Below are 17,651 nucleotides of genomic sequence, written 5' to 3'. Positions count from 1 at the left end.
TGCTATAAGGCTTTGTCCTACTTTACAGAAACTTTGCTGTGGGCCATATATGTTGGTAAACCTGACCAACCAGTCAGTAACACAGTCACCCACTTTCTTAAGCAACTCACCAGTAATTCCATCCACTTTTGCTACCTTGCCGCACTTCACCACCTCTTCTCTTTTCATCAAGCCATTCCCTACGCATTCATTTTACATACTGTTTCTGAAATGTACCCACATCTGCCTTCCTGTCATCTAATAGCACATTCCACAAAAGTTCTTCCAAATACTCACTCCTAGAAGGAACAGACAAGGGGCCAAGTGAGGTTTTCCCCTTTTAGGCTCAGTTGTCTTTTCTTAATATGTATGAACATGTATGAAAAAAAAAGATATATATATATATATATATATATATATATATATATATATATATATATATATATATATATATATATATATATATATATATATATATTCGTTTTCTTTTCTTTCAAACCATTTGCCATTTCCTGCATTAGCAAGGTAGCATCAAGAACAGAGGATTGGGCCTTTGAGGGAATATCCTCACCTGGCCCCCTTCTCCGTTCCTTCTTTTGGAAAATTAAAAAAAAAGGAGAGGGGAGGATTTCCAGCCCCCTGCTCCCTCCCCTTTTAGTCGCCTTCTACGACACGCAGGGAATACGTGAGAAGTATTCTTTCTCCCCTATCCCCAGGGATAACATCTCAACATATACATGTATATACATACTCAGACATATACATATATACACATGTACGTAATTCATACTGTCTGCCTTTATTCATTCCCGTTGCCATCCCACCACACATGAAATGACAGCCCCCTCCCCCTGCATGTGCGCGAGGTAGCGCTTGGAAAAGACAACAAAGGCCACATTCATTCACACTCAGTCTCTAGCTGTCATGTATAATGCACTGAAACCACAGTTCCCTTTCCACATCCAGGCCCACAAAACTTTCCATGGTTTGCCCCAGATGCTTCACATGCCCTGGCTCAATCCACTGGCAGCACATCGACCCCGGTATACCATATCATTCCAATTCACTTTATTCCTTGCACGCCTTTCACCCTCCTGCATGTTCAGGCCCCGATCACTCAAAATCTTCTTCACTCCATCTTTCCAGTTCCAATTTGGTCTCCCACTTCTCCTCATTCCCTCCATCTCTTTGTCAATCTTTCCTCACTCAGTCTCTCCATGTGACCAAACCATTTCAAAACACCCTCTTCTGCTCTCTCAACCACACTCTTTTTTATTACCACACATTTCTCTTGCCTATACATTACTTACTTGATCAAACCACCTCACACCACATATTGTCCTCATACATCTCATTTCAAGCAAATCCACCCTCCTCCGCACAACTCCATCTACAGCCCATGCCTCGCAACCATATAACATTGTTGGAACCACTATTCCTCCAAACATACCCATTTTTTGCTTTCCAAGATAATGTTCTCGACTTCCATACATTTTCTAACGCTCCCAAAACTATCGCCCCCTCTCCCACCCTATGATTCACTTCCGCTTCCATGGTTCCATCCACTGCCAAATCCACTTCCAGATATCTAAAGCACTTCACTTCCTCCAGTTTTTCTCCATTCAAACTTACCTCCCAATTGACTCGTCCCTCAACCCTACTGTACTTAATAACCTTGCTCTTATTCACATTTACTCTCAGCTTTCTTCTTTCACACACTTTCCCATTCACATTTACTCTCAGCTTTCTTCTTTCACAAACTTTACCGAACTCAGTCACCACCTTCTGCAGTTTCTCACCCGAATCAGCTACCAGCGCTGTATCATCAGCGAACAACTGACTCACTTCCCAAGCTCTCTAATCCACAACAGACTGCATACTTGCCCCTTTCCAAAACTCTTGCATTCGTCTCCCTAACAACCCCATCCATAAACAAATTAAACAACCATGGAGACATCACGCACCCCTGCCGCAAACCAACATTCACTGAGAACCAATCACTTTCCTCTCTTCCTACATGTACACGTGTTACATTCTCGATAAAAACTTTTCACTACTTCTAACAACTTGCCTCCCACACCATATATTCTTAATACCTTCCACAGAGTATCTCTATCAACACTATCATATGCCTTCCCCAGAGCCATAAATACTACATACAAATCCATTTGCTTTTCAAAGTATTTCTCACATACATACTTCAAAGCAAACACCTGATCCACATATCCTCTAACACTTCTGAAACCACACTGCTCTTCCCCAATCTGATGCTGTGTACATGCCTTCACCCTCTCAATCAATACCCTCGCGTACAATTTCCGAGGAATACTCAACAAACTTATACTTCTGTAATTTGAGCACTCACTTTTATCCCCTTTGCCTTTGTACAATGGCACAATGCAAGCATTCCGCCAATCCTCAGGCACCTCACCATGAGTCATACATACATTAAATAGCCTAACCAACCAGTCAACAATACAGTCAATATAGGTTTAGGATTTTTGACAACTATAATATATATATATATATTTTTTTTTTTTTTTTTTTTTTTCATACGATTCGCCATTTCCCGCATTTGCGAGGTAGCATTAAGAACAGAGGACTGGGCCTTAGAGGGAAAATCCTCACCTGGCCCCCTTCTCTGTTCCTTCTTTTGGAAAATTAAAAAAAAACGAGAGGGGAGGATTTCCAGCCACCCGCTCCCTCCCCTTTTAGTCGCCTTCTACGACACGCAGGGAATACGTGGGAAGTATTCTTTCTCCCCTATCCCCAGGGATAATATATATATATATATATATATATATATAAATTGGTTCTCAGTGAATGTAGGTTTGCAGCAGGGGTGTGTGATGTCTCCATGGTTGTTTAATTTGTTTATGGATGGGGTTGTTAGGGAGGTAAATGCAAGAGTTTTGGAAAGAGGGGCAAGTATGAAGGCTGTTGGGGATGAGAGAGCTTGGGAAGTGTCAGTTGTTGTTCGCTGATGATACAGCGCTGGTGGCTGATTCATGTGAGAAACTGCAGAAGCTGGTGACTGAGTTTGGTAAAGTGTGTGGAAGAAGAAAGTTAAGAGTAAATGTGAATAAGAGCAAGGTTATTAGGTACAGTAGGGTTGAGGGTCAAGTCAATTGGGAGGTGAGTTTGAATGGAGAAAAACTGGAGGAAGCGAAGTGTTTTAGATATCTGGGAGTGGATCTGGCAGCGGATGGAACCATGGAGGCGGAAGTGGATCATAGGGTGGGGGAGGGGGCGAAAATTCTGGGAGCCTTGAAGAATGTGTGGAAGTCGAGAACATTATCTCGGAAAGCAAAAATGGGTATGTTTGAAGGAATAGTGGTTCCAACAATGTTGTATGGTTGCGAGGCGTGGGCTATGGATAGAGTTGTGCGCAGGAGGATGGATGTGCTGGAAATGAGATGTTTGAGACAATGTGTGGTGTGAGGTGGTTTGATCGAGTGAGTAACGTAAGGGTAAGAGAGATGTGTGGAAATAAAAAGAGCGTGGTTGAGAGAGCAGAAGAGGGTGTTTTGAAGTGGTTTGGGCACATGGAGAGAATGAGTGAGGAAAGATTGACCAAGAGGATATATGTGTCGGAGGTGGAGGGAACAAGGAGAAGAGGGAGACCAAATTGGAGGTGGAAAGATGGAGTGAAAAAGATTTTGTGTGATCGGGGCCTGAACATGCAGGAGGGTGAAAGGAGGGCAAGGAATAGAGTGAATTGGAGCGATGTGGTATACCGGGGTTGACGTGCTGTCAGTGGATTGAATCAAGGCATGTGAAGCGTCTGGGGTAAACCATGGAAAGCTGTGTAGGTATGTATATTTGCGTGTGTGGACGTATGTATATACATGTGTATGGGGGGGGTTGGGCCATTTCTTTCGTCTGTTTCCTTGCGCTACCTCGTAAACGCGGGAGACAGCGACAAAGTATAATAAATAAAATAAATAAATATATATATATGATAGAGTTGATAGAGATGCTCTGTGGAAGGTATTAAGAATATATGGTGTGGGAGGCAAATTGTTAGAAGCAGTGAAAAGTTTTTATCGAGGATGTAAGGCATGTGTACGTGTAGGAAGAGAGGAAAGTGAGTGGTTCTCAGTGAATGTAGGTTTGCGGCTGGGGTGTGTGATGTCTTCATGCTTGTTTGATTTGTTTATGGATGGGGTTGTTAGGGAGGTGAATGCAAGAGTTTTGGAAAGAGGGGCAAGTATGAAGTCTGTTGGGGATGAGAGAGCTTGGGAAGTGAGTCAGTTGTTGTTCGCTGATGATACAGCGTTGGTGGCTGATTCATGTGAGAAACTGCAGAAGCTGGTGACTGAGTTTGGTAAAGTGTGTGAAAGAAGAAAGTTAAGAGTAAATGTGAATAAGAGCAAGGTAATTAGGTACAGTAGGGTTGAGGGTCAAGTCAATTGGGAGGTAAGTTTGAATGGAGAAAAACTGGAGGAAGTAAAGTGTTTTAGATATCTGGGAGTGGATCTGGCAGCGGATGGAACCATGGAAGCGGAAGTGGATCATAGGGTGGGGGAGGGGGCGAAAATCCTGGGAGCCTTGAAGAATGTGTGGAAGTCGAGAACATTATCTCGGAAAGCAAAAATGGGTATGTTTGAAGGAATAGTGGTTCTAACAATGTTGTATGGTTGCGAGGTGTGGGCTATGGATAGAGTTGTGCGCAGGAGGATGGATGTGCTGGAAATGAGATGTTTGAGGACAATGTGTGGTGTGAGGTGGTTTGATCGAGTAAGTAACATAAGGGTTAGAGAGATGTGTGGAAATAAAAAGAGCGTTGTTGAGAGAGCAGAAGAGGGTGTTTTGAAATGGTTTGGGCACATGGAGAGAATGAATGAGGAAAGATTGACCAAGAGGATATATGTGTCATAGGTGGAGGGAACGAGGAGAAGTGGGAGACCAAATTGGAAGTGGAAAGATGGAGTGAAAAAGATTTTGTGTGATCGGGGCCTGAACATGCAGGAGGGTGAAAGGAGGGCAAGAAATAGAGTGAATTGGATCGATGTGGTATACCGGAGTTGACGTGCTGTCAATGGATTCAATCAGGGCATGTGAAGCATCTGGGGTAAACCATGGAAAGCTGTGTAGGTATGTATATTTGCGTGTGTGGACGTATGTATATACATGTGTATGGGGTTGGGTTGGGCCATTTCTTTCGTCTGTTTCCTTGCGCTACCTTGCAAATGCGGGAGACAGCGACAAATTAAATGGGAGGGTATTGATTGAGAGGGTGAAAGCATGTACAGAGCATCAGATTGGGGAAGAGCAGTGTGGTTTCAGAAGTGGTAGAGGATGTGTGGATCAGGTGTTTGCTTTGAAGAATGTATGTGAGAAATACTTAGAAAAGCAAATGGATTTGTATGTAGCATTTATGGATCTGGAGAAGGCATATGATAGAGTTGATAGAGATGCTCTGTGGAAGGTATTAAGAATATATGGTGTGGGAGGAAAGTTGTTAGAAGCAGTGAAAAGTTTTTATCGAGGATGTAAGGCATGTGTACGTGTAGGAAGAGAGGAAAGTGATTGGTTCTCAGTGAATGTAGGTTTGCGGCAGGGGTGTGTGATGTCTCCATGGTTGTTTAATTTGTTTATGGATGGGGTTGTTAGGGAGGTAAATGCAAGAGTTTTGGAAAGAGGGGCAAGTATGAAGTCTGTTGGGGATGAGAGAGCTTGGGAAGTGAGTCAGTTGTTGTTCGCTGATGATACAGCGCTGGTGGCTGATTCATGTGAGAAACTGCAGAAGCTGGTGACTGAGTTTGGAAAAGTGTGTGGAAGAAGAAAGTTAAGAGTAAATGTGAATAAGAGCAAGGTTATTAGGTACAGTAGGGTTGAGGGTCAAGTCAATTGGGAGGTGAGTTTGAATGGAGAAAAACTGGAGGAAGTGAAGTGTTTTAGATATCTGGGAGTGGATCTGGCAGCGGATGGAACCATGGAAGCGGAAGTGGATCATAGGGTGGGGGAGGGGGCGAAAATCCTGGGGGCCTTGAAGAATGTGTGGAAGTCGAGAACATTATCTCGGAAAGCAAAAATGGGTATGTTTGAAGGAATAGTGGTTCCAACAATGTTGTATGGTTGCGAGGCGTGGGCTATGGATAGAGTTGTGCGCAGGAGGATGGATGTGCTGGAAATGAGATGTTTGAGACAATGTGTGGTGTGAGGTGGTTTGATCGAGTGAGTAACGTAAGGGTAAGAGAGATGTGTGGAAATAAAAAGAGCGTGGTTGAGAGAGCAGAAGAGGGTGTTTTGAAGTGGTTTGGGCACATGGAGAGGATGAGTGAGGAAAGATTGACCAAGAGGATATATGTGTCGGAGGTGGAGGGAACAAGGAGAAGAGGGAGACCAAATTGGAGGTGGAAAGATGGAGTGAAAAAGATTTGGAGTGATCGGGGCCTGAACATGCAGGAGGGTGAAAGGAGGGCAAGGAATAGAGTGAATTGGAGCGATGTGGTATACCGGGGTTAACGTGCTGTCAGTGGATTGAATCAGGGCATGTGAAGCGTCTGGGGTAAACCATGGAAAGCTGTGTAGGTATGTATATTTGCGTGTGTGGACGTATGTATATACATGTGTATGGGGGGGGGGTTGGGCCATTTCTTTCGTCTGTTTCCTTGCGCTACCTCGCAAACACGGGAGACAGCGACGAAGTATAATGATAATATATATATATATATATATATATATATATATATATATATATATATATATATATATATATATATACATGTATATACACTCACGTCCACACACGTAAATATACATACCTACACATCTCAACGTATACATACATATACACACACACAGACATATATATAAATACACACGTACATAATTCATACTGTCTGCCTTTACTCATTCCCATCGCCACCTCGCCACACATGGAATAACAACCCCCTACCCCCTCATGTGTGCGAGGTAGCGTTAGGAAAGACAATAAAGGCCCCATTCGTTCATACTCAGTCTCTAGCTGTCATGTAATAATGCACTGAAACCACAGCTCCCTTTCCACATCCAGGCCCCACAGAACTTTCCATGGTTTACCCCAGACACTTCACATGCCCTGGTTCAATCCATTGACGGCATGTCGACCCCGGTATACCACATCGTTCCAATTCACTCTATTCCTTGCACGCCTTTCACCCTCCTGCATGTTCAGGCCCCGATCACTCAAAATCTTTTTCACTCCATCTTTCCACCTCCAATTTGGTCTCCCACTTCTCCTTGTTCCCTCCACCTCTGACACATATATCCTCTTGGTCAATCTTTCCTTACTCATTCTCTCCATGTAACCAAACCATTTCAAAACACCCTCTTCTGCTCTCTCAACCACACTCTTTTTATTACCACACATCTCTCTTACCCTGTTATTACTTACTCCATCAAACCACCACACACCACATATTGTCCTCAAACATCTCGTTTCCAACACATCCACCCTCCTCCGCACAACTCTATCCATAGCCCATGCCTCGCAACCATACAACATTGTTGGAACCACTATTCCTTCAAACATACCCATTTTTGCTTTCCGAGATAATGTTCTCGACTTCCATACATTCTTCAAGGCTCCCAGAATTTTCACCCCCTCCCCCACCCTATGATTCACTTCCGCTTCCATGGTTCCATCCGCTGCCAAATCCACTCCCAGATATCCAAAACACTTCACTTCCTCCAGTTTTTCTCTATTCAAACTTACCTCCCAATTGACTCGACCCTGAACCCTACTGTAGCTAATAACCTTGCTCTTATTCACATTCACTCTCAACTTTCTTTCTTCTCACACTTTACCAAACTCAGTCACCAGCTTCTGCAGTTTCTCACATGAATCAGCCACCAGCGCTGTATCATCAGCGAACAACAACTGACTCACTTCCCAAGCTCTCTCATCCACAACAGACTGCATACTTGCCCCTCTTCCCCAAACCCTTACATTCACCTCCCTAACAACCCCATCCATAAACAAATTAAACAACCATGGAGACATCACACACCCCTGCCGCAAACCTACATTCACTGAGAACCAATCACTTTCCTCTCTTCCTACACATACACATGCCTTACATTCTCGAGAAAAACTTTTCACTGCTTCTAACAACTTGCTTCCAACACCATATATTCTTAATGCCTTCCGCAGAGCATCTCTATCAACTCTATCATGTGCCTTTTCCAGATCCATAAATGCTACATACAAATCCATTTGCTTTTCTAAGTATTTCTCACATACATTCTTCAAAGCAAACACCTGATCCACACATCCTCTACCACTTCTGAAACCACACTGCTCTTCCCCAATCTGATGCTCTGTACATGCCTTCACCCTCTCAATCAATACCCTCCCATATAATTTCTCAGGAATACTCAACAAACTTATAACTCTGTAATTTGAGCACTCACCTTTGTCCCCTTTGCCTTTGTACAATGGCACTATGCACGCATTCTGCCAATCCTCAGGCACCTCACCATGAGTCATACATACATTAAATAACCTTACCAACCAGTCAACAATACAGTCACCCCCTTTTTTAATAAATTCCACTGTAATGCCATCCAAACCCGCTGCCTTCCGGGCTTTCATCTTCCGCAAAGCTTTTACTACCTCTTCTCTGTTTACCAAATCATTTTCCCTAACCCTCTCACTTTGCACACCACCTTGACCAAAACACCCTATATCTACCACTCTGTCATCAAACACATTCAACAAACCTTCAAAATACTCACTCCATCTCCTTCTCACATCACCACTACTTGTTATCACCTCCCCATTAGCCCCCTTCACTGAAGTTCCCATTTGCTCCCTTGTCTTACGCACTTTATTTACCTCCTTCCAAAACATCTTTTTATTCTCCCTAAAGTTTAATGGTACTCTCTCACCCCAACTCTCATTTGCCCTCTTTTTCACCTCTTGCACCTTTCTCTTGACCTCCTGCCTCTTTCTTTTATATATCTCCCACAGACATATACATATGTACACATGTACACCTTCATACTTGCTTGCCTGTATGAAATAGTGTTTCTGGTTTTGAAGAGATGGGTGGAAGAGTGTTACTCGTGTTTCCTGGGGAGTTTGTTGTTGTTTAGGTTATTTCAGTGTGCATGTATTGCGTCAGCATTATATTTATGAAGAGTTAGGGGATCTGTGAGTAGAGGTACTGAAGTATTAGGTATGGATTAGCTAGAAATGTATATATACAGTTTTTTTTGTACTTGTTCACCATTCCCATGTTAGCGAGGTAGCACCTGGAATAGATGAAGAAAGTCCTCATTTGCTCACATCCATTCTCTAACTGTCATGTGTGATGCATCAAAACCACATTCCCCTATCCACAACCAGACCGCATAGAACTTTTCATGGTTTCATCCCAGCTGCTTCAAATGCCCTAGTTCAATTCACTGACAGCACATTGCCCCTGTATACCACAAGGCTTCAGTTCTAATTAAGATTTTGTCTTTATACTGCCATTCTGTTTTTGGTAGGAGACACATGGGAAGTTGGCTTAGATTCTGTAGAGAATGAAGATTCCCTGAAGGATTCCCTAAGGCGTGTGAAACAGCTCTCCCTTGCCGACATGGATCTTGTGTATAGCAGTAGCAGTTCAGGATTTGAAACAGTGACTGATTTATATCTTGGCTACAGTGTTGCAAGTATCACTTACAATGGAGCTCCTGCTATTGTGTCTTCCATGCCACGTACCATCAGCACTTCAGAACTCAGGGTCAGTGATAAGGTAAGAAATAAGGGGTAAACTGTAGTTTTAGAATGTAATGAAAGATGACAGATTATAGCATTTCCATCTATTAGTATGATCTACATTATTTCTTGCTGTTTGGTTGGATAACAACTGCAACACCTTCATACATTATAGCACAGTTCTCCAAAATTATGCCCAAGTTAGTTTGTATATGGTCCTATCTTCACTTTTGCTTTTTTGGAATGTCCAGGTAAGCTCATTGCACTCTTGATAACATTCTGCTCTTGAAGAACTACTTTTTGATAGTATATATAAGGAAGAAGTGTGTCATAGGCTTTGTACTGAATTTTTTTTGTTGATTTTCCTCTAAGCTTCTTGATTTGTTTCAGTGTAATCCCTACAGTCTGCCTTGGAGGGCTAATTCGACCATATTCTTTAGTACAAATTGAAGTGAATTATAGATGCACAGCTAGTGAATGTGAAAAAAGACAAAGCCTGTACTCATGTCCTCATTGTATACATAGAGCAAACTTTCCTGATTGTGTTGTTTTTATTGCCCCGGAATCTCATTAAAGGAATTCTTTAGTACTTATCTCAACCCTCAGGTAGTTTCAAATATCTGAGAGAGAAGAGATATTGAAGTTTCATCTTTGATAGGTTAGTAATGAGTACTCGAGATAATATGTTTTGTGTCGTCGGTGGGATGGTGACAGCATATGCAGGAAGGGTCTTGTGTGAGGTGTCTCTTTTGTTCATATGCATGCAATGAAAGATAGTGGCCAGATCAGGGCTCTGATAGCATTTCATATGTTACTGTGATTATCATACGCTCAGATGATCTTATTTTAGGAGTGGGTGTGTTGGGAATGTTGTTAAGGGGCAACCATTTAGAGTTTGGGAAGTGATGTACTCGTGTTAATGCTAATAAGGCACTTGCAGCAAATGCAGTTTGTGTTGTGAGCACCTTCAGAGAAAGTTTGCTGAAGAAAAAGATTGCAAAGTTCAAAAGAAACTATAAAGGAATTGTCCATCTGGTTTGTATTTTTTTGTATGATGCCATCACATCATGGGCAAATAACATGCCCCTGTCAAAGCCATCTCAGGTGAAAGGAAGACATTAAAGGGAAAGAAAATAGAAATTAATCAAGGCTTTGTAATTATTTTAGACTTAACTTTTAAAGATAGAAAGGCTATATGAAGAGGGAAGAAGGAGGTATTTACAGCCAATCTTTGAGTGGCCAGTCTCCACACAGAAGCTGTGTGAATCAGCAGCCAAATGTATACCATTGGTCCAAACCTTGGGAGAGGGGACACATGCAGACAGTTCGCAAGAACAGTGATCAAAATAGATCTATGGAATAGAGAGAGAGTGCTAACAACATGGTAGGAAAGTGTATGTATAGTACAACAATGATAAAGAAATGTTGCTTCCTTAATGATGTACCTAATACTCAGAATTGTGATGTATTGTTGCACAAATTTGTAAGCTCTTCATATGGGTGACCTCTGCTTAATTCCTCAGACCCATGTATGAATTAGGTAAAAGATGAGAGGAAATTAGAGGCAAACTTCCTGTTATGCATATGTCATTTACATGCAGCTGAGTTTTTTAGATTGTACCCAACTGTGAGTGATGCCATAAGCAGCTAGTCTAATCATAGGATGTATGTACTTGATCCAGTTTGAATGGGAACAAAGTTAATGATATTGATAGATTGTGTAATGTGAAGGTGTACAAGGTATGATGTAGCAGTCAATGTATGATATACGGAATGAGTTAAGGAAGGAATAAAATCTTATATTTTGCAGAGTACCACACTTGGCCCTGTAGTCTACATATTTCGGGAAGATCCTGAGGACAAAAACAAGCTTCAAGTTCTTGAGAAGATCACCCCATCTACTTCTGCTGATGTAAGTTCAGAACTGAATTCTGGTGTGAATGGAATTTGAAGCTTTAGAATAATATTTGTTGTAGTAAGTGAGATTGGTGAGGTCTAAATGCAAAAAAATAAAAGATGGTATAATTTACTGTTTTCAGACTGTGTTTTAGTTTGGATTGAGGGTGTCTTATTCAACAGGACGAATGCAATCCTTGTATCTTCATATTTTTTCATAGTTGCTGACATGACAATGACAAATATTTGCCTAAATCACTTCCATCTTGGATTTCTGGAAAAATAAGGAATATGAAAAACAGAATATAGAAAAGAGCTCCTCATATATTTGTAAACCTGACTCATATAAATGTAGGGGTTATAGGAAGAAGGAAAGACAAAAAAAGGAGGAGAATTCCTCAGCTTTACTCTTTAAAAAAGATTGAGGTATAACTTTCAAGCCTTCCTCGCTGAAACTGTGGGAAGCGGCATTCAGTTACATGTGGATCCATGCATTAGTTATTAGGAGACATGTAGACAGATCATAGAATCTTTAAGAATTGTTTAAGAAATAGTTTTGCACTGTAAGAGGAAGTTGTATGATAGGACTGCAAAAAAATCAAAGATGACATTTTAATGAATTAGAAATGAATTAACTAGATACCTGGAAGGATATAGCCTCATGAAAATTTGACCATCATATTTCTTTTATGAAAAAGGTAATTATAACTTTTATGAAAATTATAATTTATGAAAAAGGTAATTATAACTTTATATAGTATATGATATGTGTATGTATAAACATAAGCTTACAAGCACAGCAAGGTAGTGACATAAGATGAACTAACCTGGTGTATGATATGTGTCAGGACAGTTACTAATGTTAACAGAGATTGACTCTTTGCATGGATGTATCAAAGTAGCTATCAAAAGCATTGTGAAAAGCAAGTCTGATTCTTGGGTAAGAGGCATACTTGCCAACTAGTTTATGTTATTTGTCTTTCTGATGGGGAATTGAAAGGAAAGTATCAAGGTTTCACAGAACAGAATTGTAACTGTGTGACAAATGGAAATGGTTAAAGATGAAACAATATAAGGCTTAATCTAGTTTTTTGTAGAGTAGACCATGCAAAGAATCTGTGGTTGAAGATTTAGTGTATGAAATACACTGTGTTAAAGCAAATGACCCGAAATTAAGGTGAAACTGCTCTCAGTCAGCAAACTCTAATAGTATGTACAGACAAAAGTGAGTAAATAGATTTATGGAAAGGCTAACTATGTAGAGAGGAAAAACTTCACACTTCTAGCACAAAAACTCAGTATTGAAAGTTTGGCTCTTTATTTGAGATTTCAAGGAGCATCAAGCCAAAAGTAATTGAAGTATTGATTTTAAATTGAGGTAATGCAATATGCTGAGTTTTGAACATTATACAGTAAGTAATTGTATTTAACCACATACTGGAAAGACTTTCCCATGTTGTGTTTCCATGAAATCAATTGATATATTGATACAGAGTTAGAATACTGAATAGATCCATTGCCCACAGACTACCAGTGTACAGCATTAATTGAACCTGCACCTTTTTCAGTCAAGCATAATGGAATCGAAGGAAAACAAATTCACCTATTTTGGGTACTCCTTGGCAACAGTGGATGTCAATGGTGATGGTATGGAAGATGTGGTAATAGGTGCCCCCTTCTATCATAATGATACACATCATGACCAAGGGGCCATCTTTATCTACTTGCAGCATACAGTTTCTTTCCCTGGTGATAATCATCAGCAACAAAGTTCTGAGGTTTGTTTTGTGTATTTTACTCTTTTAAACTGTCATAAAGGTTTATACTGTCAGAGATCCTTTGTACCAAAACAACAAGGTTTCTCTTGTAAGATCATTATACCTCATTGGAAAAGGTGGGACTGTTATGCAGATTGTATTTTAGTCAGATTATTGCCTTGCAATTATCTTTGTGCATATAGACAGGGAGCTTTTACAATTATAGGGTCCCGCCTTTTAACCTGTCTCTAATATCATATAACTTTCACAACTTTTTAAGTCATAATTCACTGTTTCCTCAGTGAGCTTGTTTTATTCATCCAAATAATTTTCAGATACTTCAAGTTTATTTATTGCTTAGCAATTTTGTTTCCTGTGGGACAGGGTAGTGCCAGAAATGGATGAAGGCAGGCAAGTATGAATATGCGCATGTGTATATATATGCATATGTCTTTGTATGTATATGTATATGTATGTATGTATATTTATATGTGTGTATGTTGATATGTATATGTATGTATATGTGTGTATCGGCGTTTATGCATATATATGTGTATGTGAGTGGATGGGTCATTCTTCGTCTGTTTCCTGGCGCTACCTCGCTGACACAGGAAACAGCTATTGAAAATAATATTGGTAATAATAGTATAATAATGATATATATAAAACCCATTTTTGTAGTGGTACTCCATGCCTGCATGGCATTCTTCTTTCTTTACATGTTTTGGATGTCTCTTTATATGAATAAGATAAGCTAGGATATATCTGACTGAATTTTCAAAAATGAATTTTAAAACATATTCCAGAGACATGGGAATTGATTTCTTGTTTTTGTGGCAGATGAAGAAACAACAAAATGCACCATGTAGAATCGGTCAAGAGTCCTATGGCCGTTTTGGTAGTTGTGTAGCTGCTGTGGGGGACCTTGACAATGATGGATTTCATGGTACTGGCAGAGACTTCTCTCCAACATTTTTGTAATTACACCTTGCCAAAGGTGGCTTTTCACTTATGGTTTAACCTCATGCAGGTGGAATCTGGCAATACACCCTCTTGTTTACATTGTACCACATATGATATCAAGAAGCATTGTAAAAATTTGATGACTACATGAGGCACTTTGCCTATGTAATTGCCAAATTCTGTTATAGTTTCATGACATTATAGAATTGGAGACAAGGAAGAATTTTTTGGCAGATACAGTAAGTAAATGTTTTTGGCAAGTAGAAAAATCAGATATATTCTAATGTTTCATCTAGTATATATTTATATATATCTTCATAATCTAAATCATGTGCAGCAAGCATACAGGAACTTTTAAATATAACTCTTGATAAAAACTTGCTACCCACCATGGGCCTTACATAACATAAACTTCTGTACAAGACATTGCTTTTTGAATCCATTAAGCTAAGACCAAAAAATGTAAGAGGTAGACGAGTTACTCTGTTGGTTAAGGGAAGTTCTGAGTATGCATAAAAGTGCAGACAATTGTGGGAAAGAAATATATTATAGGTATTATAGATATTTTTTGCAAAGCAGTTATTGCTTCTCCATAATAGTTTTTCATTGCATATGAAATCCATTTATGACATTTGGAAGATATACCTAGCTGTCTGTTCAAGCAAAGTTATACCTGTTACTTGACATTAAGATGCTGATATGATCCACAGATGTAGCAGTTGGGGCACCGTTCTTACCTGAGGGTGGGGCTGTGTTCATTTATATGGGTTCAAGAGATGGCCTTGAAGTTACATACAGACAGGTAGATCTTTTTATTATGTTCATTATCAGCAAAACTTAGTAGGCACCTAATTCTTATCATGTATAATCTAGTAAGCGTGATTAAATTATTTCTGTACACAATATCAGATTATCAGATTAAAGGCTTAGGTAAGTTTTTGCCAACTCTCCCCCTGTCCCTTTTAGTCACCATCTATGACACATAGGGAATTCAGAGGTAGAAGTCTTTCTGTCTTACCTCAGTGATATGTTTACGGTACCTCACTTATGTGGGCATATAGGTATAAAAAAAAAAATGGTTTGAAATGGTTCACACGTATAGAGAGAATGAGCGAGGAAAGATTGACAGAGGATATGTGTCTCAGAGGTGGAGGGGAGGAGAAGCAGGAGACCAAATTGGAGGTGGAAGGGTGGAGTGAAAAAGATTATGAGCAATCGGGGCCTGAACATACAGGAGGGTGAAAGGCATGCAAGGAATAGAGTGAATTGGAATGACGTGGTATACTGTGGTCAACGTGCTGTCAGTGGATTGAACCAGGGCATGTAATGCGTCTGAGGTTAGCCATGGGAAGTTTTGTGGGACCAGGATGTTGAAAGGGAGCTGTGGTTTCAGTGCATTACACATGACAGCTAGAGACTGAATGTGAACGAATGTGGCCTTTGTTGGCCTTTCCTAGTGTTATCTTGCACGTGCGCGGGGGTGAGGGTGTGCTGTTTCATGTGTGGTGGGGTGGCGATGGGAATGGATGAAGGCAGCAAGTATGAATATGTACATGTGCATATATGTATATGTTTGTGTAAGTATATGTTGAAATGTAATAGGTATGTATATGTGCGAGTGTGGGCTTTTATGTATATACATGTGTATGTGGGTGGGTTGGGCCATTCTTTCATGTTTCCTTGCACTACCCCGTTAACATGGGAGACAGCGACTAAATATGATAAGAAAGTAAGTGAGTAAGTGAGCTTGGGAAGGAGACTTGTGTGAGGAAGTACCAGGAGAGACTGAGTACAGAATGGAAAAAGGTGAGAACAAAGAAGGTAAGGGGAGTGGGGGAGGATTGGGATGTATTTAGGGAAGCAGTGATGGCTTGCGCAAAAGATGCTTGTGGCATGAGAAGCGTGGGAGGTGGGTTGATTAGAAAGGGTAGTGAGTGGTGGGATGAAGAAGTAAGATTATTAGTGAAAGAGAAGAGAGAGGCATTTGGACAATTTTTGCAGGGAAAAAATGCAAATGAGTGGGAGATGTATAAAAGACAGAGGCAGGAGGTCAAGAGAAAGGTGCAAGAGGTGAAAAAGAGGGCAAATGAGAGTTGGGGTGAGAGAATATCATTAAATTTTAGGGAGAATAAAAAGATGTTCTGGAAGGAGGTAAATAAAGTGCATAAGACAAGGAAGCAAATGGGAACTTCAGTGAAGGGGGCTAATGGGGAGGTGATAACAAGTAGTGGTGATGTGAGAAGGAGATGGAGTGAGTATTTTGAAGGTTTGTTGAATGTGTTTGATGATAGAGTGGCAGATATAGGGTGTTTTGGTCAAGGTGGTGTGCAAAGTGAGAGGGTTAGGGAAAATGATTTGGTAAACAAAGAAGAGGTACTAAAAGCTTTGCGGAAGATGAAAGCTGGCAAGGCAGCAGGTTTGGATGGTATTGCAGTGGAATCTATTAAAAAAGGGGGTGACTGTATTGTTGACTGGTTGGTAAGGTTATTTAATGTATGTATGACTCATGGTGAGGTGCCTGAGGATTGGCGGAATGCTTGCATGTGCCATTGTACAAAGGCAAAGGGGATAAGAGTGAGTGCTCAAATTACAGAGGTATAAGTTTGTTGAGTATTCCTGGTAAATTATATGGGAGGGTATTGATTGAGAGGGTGAAGGCATGTACAGAGCATCAGATTGGGGAAGAGCAGTGTGGTTTCAGAAGTGGTAGAGGATGTGTGGATCAGGTGTTTGCTTTGAAGAATGTATGTGAGAAATACTTAGAAAAGCAAATGGATTTGTATGTAGCATTTATGGATCTGGAGAAGGCATATGATAGAGTTGATAGAGATGCTCTGTGGAAGGTACTAAGAATATATGGTGTGGGAGGCAAGTTGTTAGAAGCAGTGAAAAGTTTTTATCGAGAATGTAAGGCATGTGTACGTGTAGGAAGAGAGGAAAGTGATAGGTTCTCAGTGAATGTAAGTTTGCGGCAGGGGTGCGTGATGTCTCCATGGTTGTTTAATTTGTTTATGGATGGGGTTGTTAGGGAGGTGAATGCAAGAGTTTTGGAAAGAGGGTCAAGTATACAGTCTGTTGTGGATGAGAGAGCTTGGGAAGTGAGTCAGTTGTTGTTCACTGATGATACAGCGCTGGTGGCTGATTCATGTGAGAAACTGCAGAAGCTGGTGACTGAGTTTGGTAAAGTGTGTGAAAGAAGAAAGTTAAGAGTAAATGTGAATAAGAGCAAGGTAATTAGGTACAGTAGGGTTGAGGGTCAAGTCAATTGGGAGGTAAGTTTGAATGGAGAAAAACTGGAGGAAGTAAAGTGTTTTAGAAATCTGGGAGTGGATCTGGCAGCGGATGGAACCATGGAAGTGGAA

At 40.6% G+C, this 17,651-nt stretch overlaps 1 protein-coding gene across 3 annotated transcripts in view; it reads left to right on the top strand.

Moving 5' to 3' along the window:
- Positions 1-17,651, top strand: part of LOC139756914 (integrin alpha-8-like) — an 89,125-nt gene that overhangs the window by 24,548 nt on the left and 46,926 nt on the right. For all 3 annotated transcript variants that reach the window (XM_071676832.1, XM_071676834.1, XM_071676833.1), the window contains 5 exons: positions 9,460-9,710; positions 11,484-11,585; positions 13,138-13,347; positions 14,167-14,272; positions 15,000-15,091. In XM_071676832.1, coding sequence (XP_071532933.1) covers positions 9,460-9,710; positions 11,484-11,585; positions 13,138-13,347; positions 14,167-14,272; positions 15,000-15,091 — 761 coding nt within the window. The remainder of the gene's footprint in view (positions 1-9,459; positions 9,711-11,483; positions 11,586-13,137; positions 13,348-14,166; positions 14,273-14,999; positions 15,092-17,651) is intronic.

The sequence above is a fragment of the Panulirus ornatus genome, chromosome 23, assembly GCF_036320965.1.
Source record: "Panulirus ornatus isolate Po-2019 chromosome 23, ASM3632096v1, whole genome shotgun sequence".
Lineage (NCBI taxonomy): Eukaryota > Metazoa > Arthropoda > Malacostraca > Decapoda > Palinuridae > Panulirus > Panulirus ornatus.
The sequence above is the reverse complement of the archived record's forward strand: the minus strand, read 5'-3'. Positions and strand labels throughout refer to the sequence as shown.